At 41.5% G+C, this 24,085-nt stretch overlaps 1 protein-coding gene across 6 annotated transcripts in view; it reads right to left on the minus strand.

Moving 5' to 3' along the window:
- The window catches only part of ARHGEF10L (Rho guanine nucleotide exchange factor 10 like), a 763,679-nt gene that overhangs the window by 61,343 nt on the left and 678,251 nt on the right, over positions 1 to 24,085 (minus strand). For 5 of the 6 annotated variants that reach the window (XM_086922050.1, XM_086922049.1, XM_086922051.1 and 2 more), the window contains 3 exons: positions 21,786 to 22,006; positions 20,881 to 21,035; positions 5,077 to 5,219 (listed from right to left, as the gene is read on the minus strand). In XM_086922050.1, the coding sequence (XP_086778176.1) occupies positions 5,077 to 5,219; positions 20,881 to 21,035; positions 21,786 to 22,006 (519 nt within the window). The remainder of the gene's footprint in view (positions 1 to 5,076; positions 5,220 to 20,880; positions 21,036 to 21,785; positions 22,007 to 24,085) is intronic. The other variant, XM_086922052.1, reaches the window with a different exon arrangement.

Consider the following 24,085-nt stretch of genomic DNA (forward strand, 5'->3'; position numbering starts at 1 on the left):
ACACACAAAAAAAAGAACAGATGTGCAACTTAAAACAAAAAAACGAACGGAGTAGAAGTACAAATATGCGTAAATTAAGGTATGGCAAAAACTACACAAGATGCGAACACAATAGTAGACAAAAACAAAATGGAGATTCAATTTACAGATGAGAGTGCAATTATGGACACAACTGGACAAGACAGTAGACACAGGCACAAAGGCTAAAAGACAGATGCACCAGCAGCTTAAGACAGAGAAGATATAGACGCGCACATGCACAGCAGCAAACATAAACTGACAATGACAGGCTGAAAGACACTTGCACTCATGTGATACTACCAATCCGAATGCTTTCGCAAACACGTCGTCTCTTTCTATACTTTGACAGAAATGCGGAGACACCTGCTCGCGAGTAGACAACCAGAAGCTGAATCATTGCGACACACACTCACGCACACAAAATTAAGAGAATGAATGGCAATTTGCTACTTCTATGTGTGCTGCACTTTAGATTTGGACCAGGACATAGGCTCCTACGACTGATTGGTTAAACCCTGGAGTTATAACTTGAGGGACAGACGCGCCCTCAGGTGCACAGACGATCGGCACAGGGCTCTCAGCCTGTGCAGTGTGGTAGGTGAGCCCCTCCCACAGAAACTAGCGAGTTAGTATTAAGAATTCAGAGGTTTTCACAGCTGGAAGGGGGTTGAAGGTGTGCAATTTTACAACTCTCAATTTAAATGTGTTGTATTTTTCAATCTCATTAAATAATGCCAAAAAAGGATTGGAACAAATATAGTCATGAAACCAGGCAGGGGAAGGGGTGGTGGAGGGCTGGTGCAAGGGGAGGGGGCATGTGTGCAGACAAATGAGGGCAGAAAGAAGGAAAGTCATCGAAAAAGAACTGAGGATGGAAGAAAAGCAGGGAGTAAAAGAAAAACAGGCAAGAAAGATCTATATGGAAATCTTGTGTCCCCTGTCTCATCCCTGAACATGTTTTTTGTCGAACGCACAGGGTTCTTAATCCCAGGAGCAGTAACAACTTTTAATGGTGACTTTAACCTTAAAACAGGAATTTTGCAATCCCTGTTTTATCTTGTGTTTTGTGGGCGTTAACATGTATCTATAAACTCAGTTACCACCTTAACAACATTACTTTTTGGGGAAGTGTATCCACTGTGTTCTTTTTCCAACCCAGAAGTACATTTAGAAGTTGAATTTTTGCCAATTGAAAGTGTTCAAACATTTTCAAAGCATGTTTCTGTTACATTTTATACAAGTTAGCATTTGATATTCCCTTCTGAAAAGCTGAAACGTCCACTGGCTATCTAGCTTCGAAAAATGCTCATCATAGGAATTTTTCTTGCTCTGCAAACTGCCCAATATTATCGAAAGGTTAATTTGTACTAACCTAAGGACATTCGTGTCTCCTCTGGGTTGGGGATTATGCAATGTTCTGATTAACGGAAGAATGAAACATGTTTTTATGCTATTTTGGTTTCTTTGTAACATTTTGTTCTATATGTCTTTTACAGACCAGATGAAGTACCTTGTAGGGATGAAACGTGTTGTCTGGGCTGCCTTTGTCTCCTTTAATTAAGAAAAGAAGTAATAAAGAATAAAGATTGATTCTGTTTTTTTAAATCATTGATGTTTGAGTTACCTCATTGGATAGCACAGCATTGAAACACTGCCTCAAAATCATGGACTTTGTTTTTCTGCTGATGCGATTGAATTAATATGGATTTTTGAGTGTTTCCCCTATCTGTGATTAGTCTGATATGTAATTAAGGGGGTTGTAGGGCAGCTCAACACTGGGTTAATGCCTCTAATTGATTGAAATTCCATAATATACACCTGTGTGTTACAATGTTACCATTGATGCCAAGGGTTTGAATTTATAAACTGTAACAATAGTTTTACAGCTTGAAACTCTTCTAGATTCTCAAGATGAGGGCAGAGTAACAATGACTCTCTTTGATAAGGACCATGAGCCCACAATGCCCAACTATATGTCTTCCGTTTTAGATTCTTCTGAACTAGAGGTCAACATTTATAGAAAAGATTAGAATCCTGCTTTCAGGTGCCTGGGTTGTGACACTCAGAAAAGATTCCTAGGTGCTGGAAGTAAGGGGTTGAGGGTTGCTGCAGCACCCCCAAAATAACCATGCTGGAGTTCCTAAGGTGAATGAGCAATAAAGATGCCTTTAGATTCCATTTTTTATCACATCTCTTGAGCTGTACCCTGAAAGACAGCGATCAGATGTCAGGGAATCTCTTCTGACAAATTGCTGCTTATTCTTTTAACATGGAAATTGGTGTTTACTTTCCTTTCTTTGACTGAAAGGTGAGAAGATTTTGTAATGTGAATAATAGGCTGTTCTTGCTGGGTTACTGGGAATGTGAAAGGAAAGGCTATAAGATGTCATTTCTTTCTAGGACACAGTACAATGTAAATAAAGGCAAATGAACTGTACAAATAGCTCAAATATATATCAGCAGTTAGGAAAGCCCAAATGAAGCACATTTTTATAATTCTGAAGTGTGATGGAAACAAAGATTTTAATAGGACCAAAACAAATCAAGACACTTGGGTGATGCACAAATGATGAATACTCGCTGTCCACACATTATCGTTTGAGTGCCATATGGGTTTATCAGTAAAACCACATGGCAGTGAAAATTAGTGTCAATTTCAATGGAAAATGTGGTGACAGTGCACTTTCACATCATGCTCTAGTAATGTATTTACAACAGTGTGCTCCAAACGGTATCCCTGGCTGCATACCACACCCATACTAGTCTTTGGCTGAGGGCGTGGTTCCTTTGCTACAGTTGTGCTTTGTGTGATGCTTGGATTTATCACAATCCTTAGGACATCAGTGATGCACTATTGATGCCAGCACCCTCTCTGAAAATTGTTTCTGCACCACTGAAAGGGGTACATGACAGAGAAAGGACAGAGAGCCGTTATGCTTAATAAAGAAACCCAGCATAAAGCACCTTCAGGGCGCTTCCTTGATTGTTCAGCTCACTGAAGGGAAAGAAAATGTGCACAGGAGGGGGTAGAACCTTTCTAAGCCATGCAGATGACTTTCATCCCTACAAATGTCATTCCTGAACCCTACAGAATTGTACTGAGTTGGAGTTACTTTTTTTCCTACTAATGTTGTTTCTGCTAAAGGCCATGTAATAGGACTTTCAAAGGCTATTTTTGGATCCCTTGAGACAAGATGACTGTTGACCTGGTCCCTGTGTTGCGCATTGACCTCCTTGGACAGAGCTCTGCTACTTGAAGTCTCTGTTTATAGGTTTTGGGAAGGCTGAGCACAGACAGGTGAAATGTGTGGAGAAGGCTGCAGAACTAAATGAGCAATCTTATAGAAGAGCCCAGCACAGTTGTAACCCACTGTCCTACAGCCAGTTCTGAAGTAGTATGTCTGCTTGATACATGCTGAGGTGAGTTCACACTACTGGTTGGCACTATACCCAAGCCCGAACTGCATGTTTTTTTTCAGCCAGAATTTCCCCAGTGAGCTGGAGACTTTGGAGGCTGTTGTGGAAGGCAAAAGCCACTGCCAGCATCTATTATTCCTGCCTGCCACTTTTCCAGCTCCCTCAGATAATTACAGCAGGCACAGGGGTGGCTTCAAACCAGAATAGGGGTGTCCTCTCTTTCAGAATGAACCAAAATGACATCCATTCATTGCTTGGCAATTGCTCCTTTATTTAAAGGTGAGTAATTCCATGTTCAAGTAGGGGGGAAATATTACGTTTTGTGTAGGGTATGATGTGTGCAGACAGCCGACACATGTTTCACCCCCTATGGCTGATACGCCTCGGGCTTGCTCAAGGCTCAGAAAATAGCGAATCCACTCAGGTCTTCATTGCGCCTGCCGTGGTCTAAGTATGTCCTGGTCCTGGGTCAAATCCTTGTGTCTTAAGTAAGTGTATTGGCATGGTACTAGTGCACCAGGTGTGGTTTCAGAATTGAAGGAAGGAAAGACGAGAAAGAGCGATGTGAAAAAAGGAAAGGAGCAGGGCAGGTTTGAACATTGTTGTCATGGTTGCTTTTGGTTTCATTTCCGGCTCTAACTATACCTGAGTGGGGCAGGGTCCAGAGCTGATGCTCTCTTAAATTATAAGAAATGTGAGCCTAAAAGCCTACAGAGACCTACAGGCAGTGAAAAAAACTCAGTTAAATGAGTTAAAGGGAACAAAAGTATCAGTATAAAGCAGCACCATCTATATGCGGAAAGTGTGACCAACCCAGACTCACCGCCTTCTTGCCTTAGATAGCGGCACTTAAGAGTTTACAGAAATGCTTGACTACAAACTCCAGCGCACAGTACGTGGTTTTGTGTAGCCCTTCCTTGAAGCATGTTAGGGCAAGTGTAGCTGGATACAACTGAGCTCCATTAAACCGACAAATTGCACAGGTCACCTTTCTAACTAGTCTCAAGCTCCCACAGAAAACGTTGCCCAGATCTACTCATATTTTGTTCTTTTAGGTTCAGATTGTGATGAAAGACCCAAAACAGGACGATTGTCAGGTTTTTTAACTTTTTTTTCTCTTGTTTTTATTAGTAATCCTCCATACACAAATAAAAACGACTAATCCCAATTTACCATTTCAGAAACAGTTAAAGTAAATTTGAAATATTTTTCTATAGGCATTTTTATCTACATTCAGAACTCAAAATTCAGAATGTTATGGTTCCTTATGCCTTATCTCTTTTGTACTTCATCTTTTAACATAATAGACATAGTGCAAGTACAATTTTAATCCTTGCACAACAAATCTTACGCCTGGCAGGTGAAACAGGGCTATTACTGTTATGCAAAGGAGTGCCTCGATAAGACCTTCTGATTTGCCCTTATATGAACACGTCTAGATTTGAGCACTGGTGATGATTTGCTTAGTTGTCTTTAAACCTTGTAAGTATTCTCCAATTCCTTCCCTGATAGCAATGTAAAGAAGAAAAAAAGGAAGAGGATTAAAGTGGAGATTGAGATGAACGGTAAGGAAGAAAGCAAAGATGTAAGGAGGAAAGAATATCTAAAGTGATAAAAAATGAACTATCTTGAGTGTACCTGAGTCCGTAGTGTATTGGGGTCCAGCGCAGAAACTCTGTTCCCACAGCTCGCCCACACACAGTCCTCCAGAGCCAGGAGACACCTCACAGGCTGGGGCCCAATCTTCACGCATGAGGACGACTGATGAACCCAGAGATCTTCTGGAAGGAGAGAGAGAATACAGTTAAGACAAAGTAAAAAAAATGAATCCATTGAACTTCCATACTGGACCAGTAGCCCAGCCAGCTGTGCCAGCAACATGATCCAGACATGTGTTCTGTGGACCTCCTAATAATCTAAAAACACTGCAGCCATTTCAACACTGTTGCACATACAGGTAAAAGCAAATGCACATCAATCCAGAACTGTGGCACTTATTATTCCAAGATGAGGACCAAACGCAGCTCCTCCCAGGCATGAAAAACCTCACCAGCTGCATCCTCTACTAGTCCAGTACTGAGGCTGAAGCAGAGGGGTCAGCGTACCCCGATGAAAGGGGCATCAGTTGGGATCAAGAGTATACAGCCCTGGTATTTGGCACCCCGACCTTCGATGGCACCAGCCACAGGCTTCCGAGCAGCGGTTTAGCCCGGCACTACTTTTCTTTTTTTTTTTTTTAGAAATCAAGCATTGTATTTATTAATCATTTCACATATGGGTATGGAGAGCACTTCGAGGTACTTGTTCTCTTGAGTGGCATGTCTATGTGGCTTGAAATTTCAGTCTTAAACCCCCCACAAATCTCTCAGCTCCCATCCTGATCCTCTTATCGTTTCTCGTTTGGTTTCTCCATCTATCGACCTCTTATATGGAGCAGGCGCTACTGTAGATGCTTTGTATCAACTTCCTGCACCAATGCAATATTCCTACAGCCCCATCGCAGGGCTTTGATTTACTAGCTCTCCTGATTTTAGCGTGCCTGCCAGCACTGGCCTTTAATCAGTGGTACACTACTAGAACATTCTGAAGTCGCCCCTTTAGCACGGACTACACGTAAGAATCACAATGGATCGAACCTCCAGTCTGCATTGGTAACTAGTCAAAATATTGAGTTTTTAATTTCGACTAGACATAATATCGAGCCAAAAATATAGAATAGACATAATATCGACTAGACATAATATAGACTACAAAAATATCGACTAGAAAAAATTAATATCGACTAGAATAGCAATAATATCGAATCAAAAATATAGAATGGACATAATATCGACTAGACAGAATATAGACAACAAAAATATCGAATTTAAGGTAAGTTAATATTAATTTTGAATTTTTGTGTAATATAATTCTGTAGCGGGTTGTGGGTTTATAAGGGAATAGGGTGGGAAGTAATTTAATTATAATTAATTAAATATGTTATTTTATTTATTGGTATTTAGTTAGAATTAATTGTTAAATTATTATTCATTGGTAATTAATTAAAATATAATTGCTAATTAATTTTAATTTATTAATTGATTCATATTTTATTTTTTGTAATTTATTTTCTGTAGCGGGTTGTGGGTTTATAGGGGAATAGGGTGGGAAGTAATTTAATTATAATATATTAAATATGTTATTTTAGTTATTGGTATTTATTTAGAATTTGTCAATTAATTGAAAATTGGCAATTAATTAAAATATAATTGGTAATTAATTTTAATTGATTAATTGATAAATATGTTAATGGTATTAATTCTTTTATGTAGCGGGTTGTGGGTTTATAGGGGAATAGGGTGGAAAGTAATTTTATTATAATTAATTAAATATGTAATTTAATTTTTGGGTATTTATTTAGAATTAATTGTTAATTGGCAATTAATTAAAATATAATTGGTAATTACTTTTAATTGATTAATTGATAAATATGTTAATGTTATTAATTTTTTTATGTAGTGGGTTGTGGGTTTATAGGGGAATAGGGTGGGAATTAATGTTATTATAATTAATTACATATGTAATTAATTTTTGGGTATTTATTTAAAATTAATTGTTAATTAATTATTAATTGGTAATGATTTATCATATAATTGTTAATTAAATGTATTTGATTAATTGATAAATATGTTAATTTTAGTAATTTATTTTCTGGAGCAGGTTGTGGGTTTATAGGGAAATAGGGTGGGAAGTAATTTAATTATAACTTTTTAAATATGTTATTTTAATGATTGGTATTTTATTAGAATTAATCGTTAATTATTAATTTGTAATTAATTAAAATATATTTTGTAATTTATTGTAATTGATTAATTGATAATTATGTTACTTTTATTAAATTAATTTCTGTAGTGGGTTGTGTGTTTTTAGGGGAATAGCTTGTGAAGTAATTTAATTGTAAGTAATTACATTTTTTAATAAAAAATGTATTGAGTTAATTTTTAACTGTTTTTAATTGTTATTATTAAATAATTTATAAGTAATTTGTAATTGGTGTTACTATTTATATTATTTATATTTCAATAAGAAGTATTTACTTGCCCTACTATTGCACTCACTGTAGTTGGAATAGTAATTTTACCCCTACGCTATCCAACGCTTTCCCTACTGTTGCACTCACTGGAGTTGGAATAGTAATTTTTACCCCTACGCTATCCAACGTTTTCCCTACTGTTGCACTCACTGGAGTGGGAATAGTAATTTTTACCCCTACGCTATCCAACGCTTTCCTTACTGTTGCACTCACTGGAGTGGGAATAGTAATTTTTATGCTTACGCTATCCAACGCTTTCCCTACTGTTGCACTCACTGGAGTGGGAATAGTAAGTTTTACCCTTACGCTATCCAACGCTTTCCCTACTGTTGCACTCACTGGAGTGGAAATAGTAATTTTTACCCCTACGCTATCCAATGTTTTCCCTACTGTTGCACTCCCTGGAGTTGGAATAGTAATTTTTACTCCTACGCTATCCAACGCTTACCCTACTGTTACATTCACTGGAGTTGGAATAGTAATTTAAACCCCTACTCTATCCAACGCTTTCCCTACTGTTGCACTTTCTGGAGTGGGAATAGTAATTTTTACCCCTACGCTATCCAATGCTTACCCTACTGTTGCACTCACTGGAGTCGTTACAATAAATGTAACCCTTTCGCTATCCTACGGTAAAAATATTGTATATGTTTTGTAAATAATATGTGTAAATAATATGTGTGTATATATATATATATATATATCCAGTATCTCCGAATCCCCTTGCAGCGCCCAGCCGGAACACAGCCAAAGAAACGGATACAGACTCCAGTTTTGCGTGGATCTAGCAGGTCTTTATTTTGTTTTCAAATTGTCAGACGCGTTTCGAATACCTCTGTATTCTTTCTCAATTGACAAACAAATAGTCCGCTTTTTATTTTTATACTTTTAGAAGTGATGCTTTCACCTATTCCCAGTGCAAAAATAGAAGAAATACTACATGCCAATGCATACTGGGTATTGTAGTATCAACACCACAAACTTTACCAAATCCATAGTATAATTTGTCCATTGAACAAAATACATTATAACTGCATGAATGCCAGTTCATTGGTAAGAGAGTACATTACCATGTGCAATTAGGTTCCCGTGCATATAAGCTAAATAGTTTAGGTCAGATATGTATATATTTACCACATTTTTCATGAAAATACCATAACATACAAAAATATATATATCTCACATTATAAAAATATATATTTGATAAATTTATATATTATGTACAATATAAAAATAGAAACATCCTCTAAAACCATAGGTATTCCCATAATCGGTTATACAGATCTAACGGAATGAATTCCAAATTTATGCGGACCTAAGCTTATTTATGCAATGGGACACTGCAACATTAGTATTATGTACAAAATTACAAGTTGGGTGCCGGAAGTGTGTTTGTAGCAGCATGTAAATATATCTTCAAATAAAGTGCATAAAGTGATATTTTCCTTATACCATAATATTCGTGCCTTTTTGTATAAAGAAGAAAATGTCATATTTGATTGGGTTTTTTGGAATATTTTTTTAAAATTTATAAGATAAAAATAATTTATACTTATAATGTGAAAGACTAAAACCAAAATTGAGATAAAATGGAGTAGACACTGGGGTCACAGTATAGTAATCAATATTTACACACAGGATACAAAGGTTACAGAATACCCTGTCGGGGACAACCTAAACCAACGTAAGACTATTTCAGAGGAAATGATGGAGGTCCTCCGTGTTGTTCAGACCGTTTGGCTGTCTACTATCTAGTTCAATGATGAATTTCGATTCCAGCCGCCTAAGGCGCTTTTCTCTGTTGCCACCACGCGGATTATCAGTCACCGCTCCGATGACAAAATATTTCAGGTCCGCTAAGTTGTTTTGGTGGGCTGCCTTAAAGTGTCTTGCGACAGGATACGTGCTATCGTTGTTTACGATAGCACGTAGGTGTTGTAGGATTCTGACGTGTACTTGCTGCTTGGTACTGCCCACATAACGGAGCCCACAAGTACACGTCAGAATGTACACTGCATAATCAGTTTTGCAGTCATGACATCCCTGAATATTAAATTCCCTCGGGCTAAATGGGGTGGTATATTCTTTGGTGGTTACACCAAATTTACATGCCCGACAGGATGAGCACTTGAAAAAACCTTGTTTTTCTGGTAGCCAATGAGTGCTCTTCTTCTTGATGTTGAGATCAGGTACGCTTTTAGCTATTTTGTTTCTCATTGAAATGCCTCTTCGAAAGGTTAATGCGGGCTTTTGAGGCAGTTCAGATGTTATGACTGCGTCTGTCTGCACTATCGCCCAATTTCGATTGATTATCGATCGAATTTGGCGATGCTGGTTGTTATAGGTGAGAATCAGCCTGGGTGTATTGGGGGTGTCCTTACTTTCCTCCAAGATTTTTTCCTCTGTTGTTGGTAGTAATGATTCCCTGGGTCTACTGTTGGCTTTATCCAAAGCCCTTTGTAGAATTTTAGCCGTGTAGCCTCTCCTACGGAATCTTTCCACTGCCTCTCGTATGCATATTGTTTGCTGTCCCTCATCACTACATATGCGTTTTATTCTAAGAAGCTCACCATAGGGAATACTATCAATTAGGTGTTTGGGATGAGCACTGGAGGCATGCAACGTGGAATTGCCGGCTGTTGTTTTTCTATGTAATGTTGTTTTTAATTCACCATTTTCTACATAGACCTTGGTGTCCAGAAATTCAACCTCTTTAACACTAGTGGTTGAGGTGAAGTTTAGATTCATCTTGTTCACATTAATGTCATGTAAAAAAGTTTTTACACTTTCATCATCCCCTTTCCACAACACAAAGACGTCGTCTATAAAACGTAACCAAATTGTAATGTTGTTACCATATTTTGACGACAGATCTTTCCTTAGTGTCTGCTCCTCCCACCAGCCAACCACTAAACAGGCATAGCTGGGGGAGAAGCAGGACCCCATCGCCACGCCCCTACATTGCCTATATATCTTTTTAGCAAATGCAAAGTAGTTGTTATTTAGGCACCAATCAATACTTTTCATGATCACTTTGTTATGCTCATAATATTCAATTGGTCTAGTGGACAAAAAGTGTTTGATAGCATTAAGTCCCACTTGATGATCTATACAAGTGTATAGGGATTCAATGTCCAATGTTAACATTCTCATACCGTCTTCCCACTTGATTTTACCTATTTTTGTTAGAAAGTCACCGGTATCCTTGACATATGATGGTAAATCCCTGACCAAATCTTGCAAAAAGAAATCAATGTATTGTGATAGGTGCTCACTTGCACTTTCAATTGCTGATATTATTGGGCGTCCCGGGACTGGGGTTCTCTCCTTATGAGTCTTGGGGAGAAAATATATTGAAGGCAAGATGGGTGACTCATTTTATAGAAAATTATACTCCTCCTTGGAAATCATATTGTCTCTTTTACATTGGAATAGGTGTTTCCGCAAAGTTTCCAATGCCTTTGTATATTCTCTGTTAGTTGTTTCCACATAACATTTGATGTCAGACAGCTGTCGATTAGCTTCTCTTATGTAGTCCGCTTTAGGCCACAATACTATATTACCGCCTTTGTCTGAGGCTTTGATGATGATCTCAGTATTGTTACCTAGTTTTTCCATCAGTTGGTTATATTCTAGTTGATTTTGACTGAGTTTTTTGGGGTGATGACTTATTCGGTGATGTAACTCTTTAATATCATCTGTTACCCTGTCATGGAATATGTCGATTGCATCCTTTGGCATGATTGGCACAAACACAGATTTTGGCTTGAATGGGCTTTTGCCTGCCCCCAGTTGGGATATTGAAGCCAATTGTAGGTGTTCTTGTGTGGACATGTTATTATCAGTGGTTTCATCAATATTGTTATTATTCATTCTGATATACATATTATTCTTCATACAGATGAATGGCCAATTCTTCACTTGTGTTCAATCCCACAGGGGCCAAACATTGGAAATCAATAATATATCTGGACTCCAGTTTCCTCATGGAGAGTTCATGGTTGCCACCTCGTACCCCCAGATCCACACAATCAATTACCACCATGGCCATTCATCTGTATGAAGAATAATATGTATATCAGAATGAATTGAATTGTATATATGCTGTCTGAATTTTAACAATTTTATTACTTATCTTATTTTCACTCACTTACACATAAAACCTTTTCTTTCACAGACGTTATGATGTATTGCAAGATACTATGAGTTGATTGGATCTGAACACTACCTCGTTTGGGACATTATTTGGAAGTACAATATACATGCCCACTTGGGCGTGGACTTTGATTGGAACTATCACTGATTTCTGTGCGGACAATGATTGGTTACAGCGTATTTGGGCATCATCTATGACACTTAATAGATTCTGTCTGCGCACTTTGATAATGCCATTATGATGAATGCATTGTTATTTATTTGCCCACTTGGGCTATGTTCAAGGAGTTACACCTCTTAAGCATGACAATTGATGTTTTCCACGTTTCCCAGCAACGGAATCCAATCACATGGGGTCTTACTCGCTGTTACATTACAGCATCCAATGAGCGCTCAGATTACGTATCTATGCACACCATGTGATCGCGACTTTTCGCAATTGTGAGATTTATTACATACTCTTACATTTGAGATCGATATGCACCTGATTAAATGTGCCTGTAATTATAATAATGATTTGACGTTTTACAAACATAAATCTAATGGGTAAGCAGACAATCTGTAATCACGGCACTCTGGCAGATAATTTTTGAGCATTAATTTCAACACATGTGTGTTAAGCCCCAACAGTATATTTACATTACTTATATTTTGTGGAATATTCGTATATGTTATTCAACACATTACAAGATGGCGACTCTGTAATAACGTCTGTGTGGATAAACTTACACTGGGGGTGTGTTTTCAGCACTTTAAAAATGGCTGACAATGTTTGTATGACGAGCGTGAGCAAGCCTTATCGGCGAAACGCGTCGCATTTTTTTCTGCTGCCATTAAATATTTTGCAACGAACTCCGTGTGTCCTGGCTTCCTTCATAACCTTGGAGGGATTTGGTAAATATTATAGGCCTGTCGGTGGCCTAACCGGGACCGCGCCGCGACAGCCCCATATGCACATACCGGCACTGGAGGAGAGAGAATATATATATATATATATATATATATATATATATATATATATATATATATATATCAACAACAAGTTATTTCCAAGTTATTACCAACAAGGAAAATGCCGCACACCGCATCAATGTTGGTAAGTTCAATGTATTTTCCTGTAGGCTCTCTGGGAGAGAGCCTACAGGAAAATAAATTGAACTTACCAACATTGAGGTGGTGTGCGGCGTTTTCCTTGTTGGTGATAACTTGGAAATAACTTGTTGTGACATTTTATAGCGAGGCTGTCCTGATCCTCACCGCCAGCGCCAGCCGAAGGACGCTCCCCCCGCTTGTTACATTTGCTCGTAAAAAAAAATTATATATATATATATATAAAGCTGCTGCTGAAATACGAGCAGCATTGTAAGTGAGTGTTTGCGTGTTTGGAAATACTTTAACTGATCGTGCGCCGATAGGCGCATCAATGCTTGAATGAGAAGCATTTTTTAGAACTTCGATGTACACTGCTTACAAAGATGAATTTTAACCACTGTTCCTGATTTTATGTTGAAACGCTGATGTGAAAAGCGATTTTGTTTTTTATACTTGTATTTTTACGCTCTGCCCGAATCTACTCACCTTAATTTCTTCTCGGTATTCGGGGCCGCCCCTCCCCGGTCCACCGCAGCCTGTGCTGTTTGTGTGGAGGGAGTTCCAGGCAGGGGTAATACCAGTGCACCCTCACTTCCTGTGGCCCAAGTTTGGCAGCCATTTTGGGGGTAGCGCTCTAGTCTTCGGCAACCTCCGGCTGCCTTAAAAGAATAGCTTGAGCATTGCCGCTTCAGAAAGCTGCTGCTGAAATACGAGCAGCATTGTAAGTGAGTGTTTGCGTGTTTGGAAATACTTTAACTGATCGTGCGCCGATAGGCGCATCAATGCTTGAATAAGAAGCATTTTTTAGAACTCCGATGTACACTGCTTACAAAGATGAATTTTAACCACTGTTCCTGATTTTATGTTGAAACGCTGATGTGAAAAGCGATTTTGTTTTCTATACTTGTAATTTTACGCTCTGCCCGAATCTACTCACCTTCATTTCTTCTCGGTATTCGGCGCCGCCCCTCCCCGGTCCACCGCAGCCTGTGCTGTTTGTGTGGAGGGAGTTCCAGGCAGGCGTAATACCAGTGCACCCTCACTTCCTGTGGCCCGAGTTTGGCGGCCATTTTGGGGGTAGCGCTCTAGTCTTCGGTAACCTCCGGCTGCCTTAAAAGAACAACATGCCACGTCCGCACAGCGGGCGGGTGCAGCGGGTGCGACGGCGGCGCGCCAAAGGAAAGCCCGTCTGCACCCGTCCGCGCTCGGCCCGGACTTAGGGCTACCCCCCCTGGCCTACTTACTCCAGACAAGGCGGTTCATAGATACAGCAGGGACACACTTATAATGCTTGACCCTTTGGCAGGTAAGGCAACCTGCCCACGACTAGCACCTTACATGAAATCTAAGGTTAACAATCCCTGTCCAAATTGTTTAACCTATCTGCCGTACATAAATCCACTCCTAATCGGTCTAGCAACAAAAGTAGACCAAGACTATGCTAACAGCCATACACCATCTGGCGAGACATTACATCCAGTATTAGGGCGCAGATCTAGAGAAGAGCTGAGAAGTGGGTTACTAAATGTTAGGTCTCTTCCAAAACAAGCCACCGAGATACAGCTCCTGATCGAACCCAGTAATCTGGTTATCCTGTTCTTAACAGAAACTTGGACAGTGGCTGGTCTAGAGCTTGAACAAGGCCCGGCATGCTCAGAGGGGTACAAGATTCTCCATAACCCAAGGCCGAAGGAACGAGAGGGAGGAACGGGAATCATCTTCAGGGAGGAATTGAACATTGCCTTGTTGGACATAGACAAAACCTCCTGCGCAGAACTGTCTGGGATATCAATCAAACTCGACTCAGGTTATTGTCTCACTGGCCTAATCTGTTATAGGACACCAGGGTTCATCAATGCTATGCAACAACAGGAACTAATCACAGTCATTAACAACCTGACACTCACCCATAGCAGAGTACTAGTACTAGGGGATTTCAACCTATGGACTAATGGCACTTTAGATACAGCCTATTACAACATCATACAATCCTGCGCTAACTTAGGACTAAAACAATGGGTAACTACTCCCACTCACAGGGAAGGAAACATCCTAGATCTAATCTTCGCTGAAGAAGATCTTATAGCCATGGGAAAAATCCAACCAGTGGGATGGTCAGACCACCATCTCATAATGTTTGATATCCACACCCTGGGCAATATAGGTCCAGTGAATACACAGGTTAGAACTTTTATCAGCCGCGACTGGAAAGGATTAAAGGAGACTGACCTCTTTCAGATGCAGACCATCTTTAAACCAGAAAAAGACATTGCCACAAATTATCGCTTACTCTGTGACCATGTAACCAAGAAACTTAATTACATAGCTCGGCTGAAAGTAATCAGGAAAAGAGGTAACCCCTCCGCGCCCTGGTACACAGAAACATTGAAAGATCTGAAAAATGTCTGTAAAAGGGCAGTGGAGAAGAGGCTATGAAGAACAGAATAGACTACTTTGGAGGCTGACAATAACCCGATATAAGAAAGAGATTGCCACAGCCAAAGCAGAATACTTTGCTGCCTTTATCCTAAAAAGCTCTAACAAATCACGCGATATCTTTAAAATTGTGAAAGATCTGTCCCACCCTGCTTGCACTAACAGCAATATCAAGCCTTCACAGGAATTATGTGATGGTTTGGCTTCCTTCTTTCAGGTAAAAATTTCCAAACTCATAGAAAGCATGGAGGATGCCCCCCCCCCCCCCTCCATAGTGCAACACCAAAGCAGCATGGAGAATGGAAAGAAGAATGAAGAAATGGATGAACACCTAGTACCAGGGGCTATCCTGGATAAATTTGTTACCCCCGCAGAACAAGAGTTCGCGCAACTAGCCCTCAATGTAACATCTGGATCCCCATTGGATCCTCTACCCCATAAAATAGTTAAAGAATTTGGGGCTGAAATTTTTCCTGTACTCCGCCAGCTATGTGTCCAATCCCTCGGCACAGGCATTGTGCCGAGGGAGTGGAAACAGGCAGTTGTTACACCCTTGCTAAAGAAATCTAATCTGGACCCCAATTGCCATAAGAACTACCGACCTATCTCACTCCTGCCGTACCCAGTTAAGATCATGGAACTGCTGGTCAGTAGGTCTTTGTCCCTCTTCCTGGAAACAAATAACATCCTTGAAGAGGAGCAATTCGGTTTCAGACCAGCCCATGGAACCGAGTCAGCATTACTGATGGTACTGGGTGACCTAAGAATGAGGGCGGACAGGGGAGAATCAGCAATTCTGATTCTGCTTGACCTGTCCGCCGCATTCGATACGGTGAGCCACGACATCCTGCTGACTAGGTTGAAAACCTTTGGAGTAGAGGGTACGGCACTTGATTGGCTCCGCTCTTACCTGTCAGATAGATGGCAGGCAGTGGCATTGCCCCCGTATCAGTCTGTGTTCGCTATGGTCCCACATGGGTTACCTCAGGGGTCTGCGATTAGCCCGATCCTTTTTAATGTTTATATGCAGCCCCTGATGGCCATCATCAAGGCTCACGGCATTAGCGTGATCAACTATGCGGATGACACGCAGCTGATGATTTCCCTGGATGGTGCCCATGCAGAATCTCTTGAGACCTTCCACACCTGCATAATGGAAATGGCAACCTGGCTAAAAAGAAATTCACTACAGTTTAACAGCAGCAAAACTGAGATAATGCAATGTAAAGTGGGAAGAATAGCCAGAAACCTGCCTGTTGGCCTCTAGACTCATGTGAGCCATTGGCACCAGTAAAAACGGTGCGGAATTTGGGGGTCAGTCTCAATGACAACTTGAGTCTGGAGACCAACGTCAACAGACAGGTGAGCAGCTGCTTCGCCCTAATGCGGGGCCTTCGAAAGCTGCTGCCTTTACTTCCAGCACACACCAGAGCAACCGTGGTCAGAAGTACCATCCTCAGCCGCCTGGATTACTGCAACGCTCTGTTACTGGAATCTCCTGCCTATCTGATTTCCAGACTCCAGAGCATCCAGGCGGCAGCTGCAAAGATGGTGCTTTCTCGAGGACGTCGTCCTCCACCTCCCTTGCTCTAGCTGAGTTGCACTGGCTGCCCGTTCATCAGAGGATCCGGTTCAAATCCCTGTGCACCGTCTTCAAGGCAGCGCATGGTTTGGGTCCTAAGCCCCTTCAGGCCAAATTCAAGTGGTATGAACCCACACGGACCCTCCGTTCCTCATCCACTAATCTCCTTAGTGTACCTAGGATTAGGAAAGCTACTCATGGTGGCAGAGCTTTCAGCATAGCTGCAGCTCATCTCTGGAATAGTCTTCCCTTGGCAATTAGGAAAACCAACGAACTGTTGCTTTTTCGCAAAAGGATAAAGACTTGGCTTTTCCCCAAAATCACACTTCCCTAGAGCTGTTCCACTCATTTGCTCTTTGCTGTTCAGTTTTCTTTAGTTGCACTTTTTTTCAGTGCCAGGATGCCCGTAGGGTTGCAGCGCGCTTTAGAAATGACATAAATAAATATATATATATATATATATATATAAAACATATATTTTTTTTTAAGTTACATTAATTATTTCTCAATTTTACGTTTATTTAGGTATTTTAAATATGTTTAAATTAATTTAATTTATTATTATATTACTTTTAATTTACTTTTAAGACATTTAAAAAATTCGATATTTTGACAGTCTATATTTTTTACACTCGATATTTTGGAGTCGATATTTTTGTACTTACCTGATAAAAGATAGGAAGTCGATATTTTTGCAGTCGATATTTTGACCTCGATATTTTGTCCTCTCGATATTTTGTCTGTTGATGTTCTGTCAGTGATCCGTCTGCATTGGCCAAACTCTTTTTCTGTGAACAGCAGTGCTTGTCCCATCAATCATAACATCCTGCAGCCTTCCTGGACTCAATATATGTGTAAAGATGGACCATGAGATTGAGTGGCTTTTGTTTCCAAATGCCCTGCCCACTTTGTGGGGAGTTTTTGGGATGTGGCATAAATCTTGTTCTTGAGTAGATGTTAAGAAAATTAGAATGGGCCCTAACTTGAGTAGTTTCACCCAGATATTTATGGGGGTGGAGGTGAAAAGCTTGACAAAGAGAGGTGGGGTGCGCAGAGCGAGAGAGGAAAAGGAACAGAACAGGAAACAAACAATGTCAGGTGGTGGCCCTTGCGATATTACACACAGAAATAAGACATTGTTATAAAAAAAAAGTTTGCCCCTATTTTTTGGCTATCTCGCTTTTCTTTACCGGGTGTGGGCGGCATACATCCCCATGGTGCCTCTCACTTTTTCTATTGCTGTATCCCCCTGTTTGCCACATCACAGTCTTACAGGAGGCCACACATACCTTCACACTAAGAGCTAAATTGACCATTTCTAGTGTAGTTTGGTTGTTGTACGGATAAAAAAAAATTGTCTTTTCAATGTTTTTCAAAGAAGAAATTAAACATGGCTGGTTCGCTGTTGAAAGCTTCCTGTCTTCAACAGGCAAGAGCAGTAAGGATCCTCTTCTGCTCTGCTAGAAGATTCAGTATCTTCCAAGAACTGCAGGACGGAGTTCTCAGCTGTGAAACCACAGCAGAAACTTAATGTATGACAAATTTCTGCGTTCTTTTTTCACACATGCCTGAGGAACTCCGTCTTTTGAACGGAAGCATGTTTAGCAAGCATTCGTTCTGCACGCAAGTCGTTTTAACGACTTGCCTTGGGGGGGCTGAATATTGGAATAGTTTAATTTACTATTCCAACTCCAGTTTGCGCAACAGTAGGGAATGTGTTGGACTTTCATTCCATTACCACTCCACCATTTCGCCTCCCTAAAGCAAGTCGTTGTAACAACTTGCGTGCAGAACAAATGCGTGCTGAAGACACATTCGTTCTGTTGCTGGTGCTGTACAAGCACAGCGTGATTCTGGCTTCGTCCTAAAGGGAGTTTCCTGAAGCAACCACCAGTGGTCAGTTTGAACCAATTAACATAGCATATAAAAGCTATCCACAGCCCTCAACTTGAAAGGTCTATTCCCTCCTGCGCATCCAGGCCAGTTATCATAAGCTTCCTGTCAATGGCCTAACTCTTTATTAGCTAATGAGAATTGTCCTCTGACAATTCCCAGTTCTCCATATTAGTATTTCTGGGTAGGCAACTAATGCTGATCTGCAACACATCCTGCTAACGAAGTAGAGGGATAAAAGTTCAGCTCTAATAAATCACCACAATATGGGCCTACAACAGGCCTACTGATATTACACAGAGCACCTCAGACATCTCTAAAAATCTACATGGATCATGTCCTGCAGCCGCCATGCTTAGTCAGTTGTGCCCACCGCTTTACCATTACACTCAGACATTGATCTCCAGAAGCCCTGCTGTTACAAACCTGATCCTCAAAGAGCTCTTCCAGAGCAGGAAACCTGCCCTCCTGCAGCCACGCTGACCCACCAGTGAGGTATAAGCAGAAGCACATAACACTGAAAATGGAACTAAAGCCTTGCCTGCAGCCTGCCACTGATTCGAGTCATGTGGGGCACACCATTCCAACAATTCACCTCACTCCTCCACTACCACTCCTTCCTATATCAGTGCTAAGGACCAAAGATTGTCTTCTAAATCAATTCCACAACCTTGGGTATCACCTGGAAGGGAATCAGTGGAAGGAGGGAGAACAGGCTTACACCACACCAGGCCCACCGCCATGGCTAAAGCACTTAGGGTGGGGGCCGTATCTTGCAGGGCTTGACAAGTGGCCTGACCCGCAACAGTCTTTCTTCCCCATCACTGAGACCCCCACAAAGCGCAGACGATACCTCTCAGTCCTGATCAATCAGACTCCGGAAACTCCGCTTCTACAGGCAAACGCAGAGCTTGGCACTGCTGCAGTATACGTATTACGTCAGTATGTGCAGCCAATGGCACCATTACCAGTTACCTCACTCGTGGCCTGCAGCATGCCGAGCTAGCGTGATACAGGCTTGGCCATTATTATGCAGAAATGATAACTTCATTGCCTTCTGATTTTGACAAATACGCTGAGGGTTCGGTGCAGAATTATAGGGTGTCGGTGGAGCTTTGGCGACTCAGCAGAGAGAGGCTGAGTGAATGTGACTTTAACAGCTTTTAAGTTGAGAGCCAACATGAATAATGCAGTGCATGCACCCTACGTCAGCCCAGTTCACAGTTGCTTTAAACACATTTTTCGTAAATAACTCCACATACAAGCAAATAAAGCAGGGGGAGAGTGGGGGGAATCAGCTTGCTCCAAGGAGGATTCAGACCCTTTTGTGGGATTTAAACTGTTCCATTTGAATTCGCGCTAGCAAAACAAAGATTGATCCCTGAAAACAAACGTCTTCAAGTTCTAGGGCGGGTGCAGCAAGCAGCCACACTGCAAGTTTACATTTCATGTAAAAAAATGCACATGGGCATTAGTAGTGCAAGCTTCCCTTACTCCTGTGCCGATGAGATAGTCAATAGCAAGGCAAGTTCACCTCAAGCATAAGGGTGCATGTGCATGAAGTGAGCAGCAGCACTAGAGGCTTCCAAACAAAGGGGAGGGACAATATAAGCAGGTTTGTGGGATTACAACAAGGCCATCAAAGGAACAGTACAGAGCAGTGCAAGCCCCCCCCCCCCCACACACAAACACACACACACACACACTAGTGCAGAGCAGTGCAAACTCCGTCCAAGCATCCATCAGGTAAGAAAACAAAAATATAAGCACAATATGTTTGTTTGCACAAAGAGAACACATATATGTGTCCTCGTACACATAAAACTGGTGCAGCTTGGGCAGCAGTAGCGCAAACCTACATCTCACTTGCAGAAGAGGTGGAATGTATTAAACCACAATGCATGCTTCTTTCGCACACAGCAAGCACAGCACAGGCAACAGCAATGGATGCTTCCCTCATAGACAGGTGGGCAGCAGGAGTAGTAGCAGGCCAAGTAGCTTGCACACACGGGCATGTTTCCTTCAGCACTAGATGTCATGCATGTCTCACACAGCTGGTACATGAGTGACACACGTCTTCAGTTACTGGCCTCTTGCTGCCAGGAAAGGGTGGTCCTGATGGAGGTTTCTTGCTGGTCCCATAAGCAGTGCGCCAGAGCAGGGTGCAAGTCAAAGACAGAGGAGAGTACACAGTGTCACACCACTGCCTCACCTTGGTCGCTTGTGTATACAGCCACTGTTCCATCCTGCAGGCCCGCACACAGGTGTTGAGGCGTGTGCACCAGGCACAATACTGGTTGCAGCCCGGGGCTTTTAAAAGTTAAGAGACACTGCGTCCCTGTGTCCACATTCCCATACACCACAATACTGTAGAAAGAGGGGAAGAAGCAAGATCACAAGTTAGCAAATACCCCTTTCCAGGAACCCATGCATGGACTCCGTATGAGACATAAAGGGGGAATAAATGCAGAAAACACTGAGGGGAGTGAGGAGTGATTCAATGGCATGTGATGAGGGCGATCCAGAGCTCTACAACATACACATACAGAGGAGGAAGACTTCAAAGTACAACCACAGAGAGAGACCCTACCCTGGGAGAGAGGAATAATGTGCTGAAGGAGACCTGCTCTGGGGTATAAGCAGTGTGCACAGAGTGGAGGTGACAGGAGTATATCTTTTGAGGTTTTTGAACTCCATACTTAATAGTGAAATAACATCAAGTGAACCAGTACATACACAATGTGTGTTAGAGGAGAGACAGCCATAGCAATGTATAGTCTGGGCCTTAAGAGTTTGGCGGATAGAATACTCCATCACAAACGTTGCTGATATCCCATAGTTTTCGAGCCTTATAGCCTCTGCATGTGTAATACAGCTGACGAGATACCGCCAACATTTTGAGAGAGTATCCCATCCACCACACTCTATGTATATAGCCCTACATATTTCGAATGGACACAGTCGTACGATAACCAAACACCTCTGCAAAGAGAAAGAGCATCTTGGGCACAGTGTGAGGAGAGGAGACCAAGTTCTCAGGCACATACACATGAACTCTCTTTCGGATCAAGAGGGCTGTCCACCCACCACCCTTTCCATTGCCATTTATGCACAAACCTTCCATCCTGGAGACCCAGGCAGATGACAGGGCGCACTGTGGAGGACGGCTCATTCTCAGGTGGCATCTCCTCTTCATCCGCAGATCTAACCCGCTCCGGGATGTACTCCATGCACAACACCCTCGATGCCAGTGGGAAGGATTTCACCGCCCGGGGAGTCGAGTGATTGAAGGAAAAGATCTGCACTTGCCCAGATCCTGCCTCCTGGCCTCCGCCGACCTGCCGCAAAAAGGTAACACTATAAGCTATTGCGATCAAAGCCGAGTCCAACACTACTACATCCTGACATGCATGGAAGCCGGAGATAGCAAGTTGATCAAGCTCAGGGGGACGCATCAGCAACGGATTTCGAATACTAAACGAAGTATATATTCTATGCACTTTAAGCTTGAGGAAAATAACTCAGTTACTGCTGAAGGCATAATCAATCATGGAGTAGAGTAACGTTTTAGAATTTAGAACAACACCTAGAGGAAGGATTTTTAAAAACTCATTTCGCAGACAGTGCATGAAGTCCGTAGAGATCCAAGCAGGAACAAAATGCATGATGTGTATATGACCAATTAATTAACAGATTGGATGGAATGCAAAAATGTAAAGACAGGGGGAGACAAACTATAGAGCGATCACATAAAATAAAAAAAGAAAGTGATATAATAATTGAAGGTTCAGCTGCCAATTTCAAAACCAATGACTTTTACTCAAGTCAGGCCGGCTTTACTGTAGTTACAGTTTTTAAATTCTCCCACAATATGCATCCTCTTGTACATTTTCTCCCTGGGTTTTAAAGCGAGTGTGAGTATGTCAATTATATTTTTTGATCTACTCTAATTGACTTATCTCTTATAATTGTATTGTAAAATCGAATGAAGATTATGAACTGAACTGATATAATAATACAAAAAAGTGAGGAACAGAGAAGGTGAAAGGTAGCTGTAAGATACAAGTGAAGGTTGAGAATAGAGAAATGCATTAAGGGACATGAGCAAAAAAATTGAGGACTGAGTAGAAGCACAACTGGCATGAAATGGTCGCTGTTGCTTCTGCAACATATATTAACTAAGATGATCTTAAGGGGTTTTTAGGGGTTAGAGAAAGGCACTCCAACACGAAGTTAGAGCAATTCCTGCTTTGCTACACAATGGACACGGCCAGGCACAGAACACTGAGAGTTAAAATAATGAATGTGTTATTCATTGTCTACAATAATAAACTTCGGTCACAGAAAACAATTTAAATATAACCTCTGCGATAGACAATAAGAGTACTGGGCAGTGTGAAACTGTCCTGTGTGTTACTCTGGCAATACATTCTTGAGCCTATTCATTTTGGGAGATGAACATATAAAAGCTCATCAAAGAGAGGAATCAAGCCAAAAATGACACACCAGAGAAACAGAAATCACACTAAGGTCTGTGGAATCTATTGTATGACTTGTGACATCAGAGTATTAAATGTCTGTTAATCACGTCAGCTGCATAATGTAAAAGGATGCCCCTCTAGCAGAATGTGAAGAGGGGCCCCTGAGTATCCCATATCTCATAGATATCCATTTGCCTTGGGCGGAATGGATCCCCTCTGAAGGGTTTGGGGGCCCCATGGTGGGTGGACCCCCTCACGGCTCATGGCAGGAATGGTAGAGGCCTGCATTACGCCCCTGAATCGGGCACACCATGAGTAGGGTCCCTCATGCACTCAAAAATCGGACTGCGGTCTCTGGAGCCTTTCCTGTGCCACTAAAAATACAAATATCAACTAGCCCAGGAGAGCAGGAGCGTCCATGTCCAACACCACAGGATCCCACAGCGGTCTCTGGGATCTGTTGGTCGCCGTGGTCCGCCAGAGTGGCAAATGTGTGCTCTCCCATCCCATCTTGAGCATGTGCCACCAAAGAGAAATCAGACTGAGGTCTCTGGGCACAAATGTTATGGCAAGTGCTACAAGACACCACACTGTCTGCTTTCTTAGGATGGCAATGTGTTCCTTTCACCATAAAATGCCATGAAATCACACTCTTCATCCCCCAGGAACTACACAAATATGCTTCACTGTCACTGGTCAAAGAAAAACACTTATTTTGACCAGAGGATGACAGACAAGTAAAACTTTGTCTTTGCAAACTCTCATTCTAACCAGGAACACGCTGGGAGGTTTTTGAGTGCATTCTAGGGCGAGCATAACAGAATATATATTGTCAAAGCTTCCTAAGGTAGGTGTGCAATAATAGGCTCTGAATTTAGTGTGTCTGAAAAATCCAGTAGGGAAGATCACATGAGGCTTGGGCTGCAAAAAAATCCC

Source organism: Lissotriton vulgaris, chromosome 5 (genome assembly GCF_964263255.1).
Source record: "Lissotriton vulgaris chromosome 5, aLisVul1.2, whole genome shotgun sequence".
Taxonomy (NCBI): Eukaryota; Metazoa; Chordata; class Amphibia; order Caudata; family Salamandridae; genus Lissotriton; species Lissotriton vulgaris.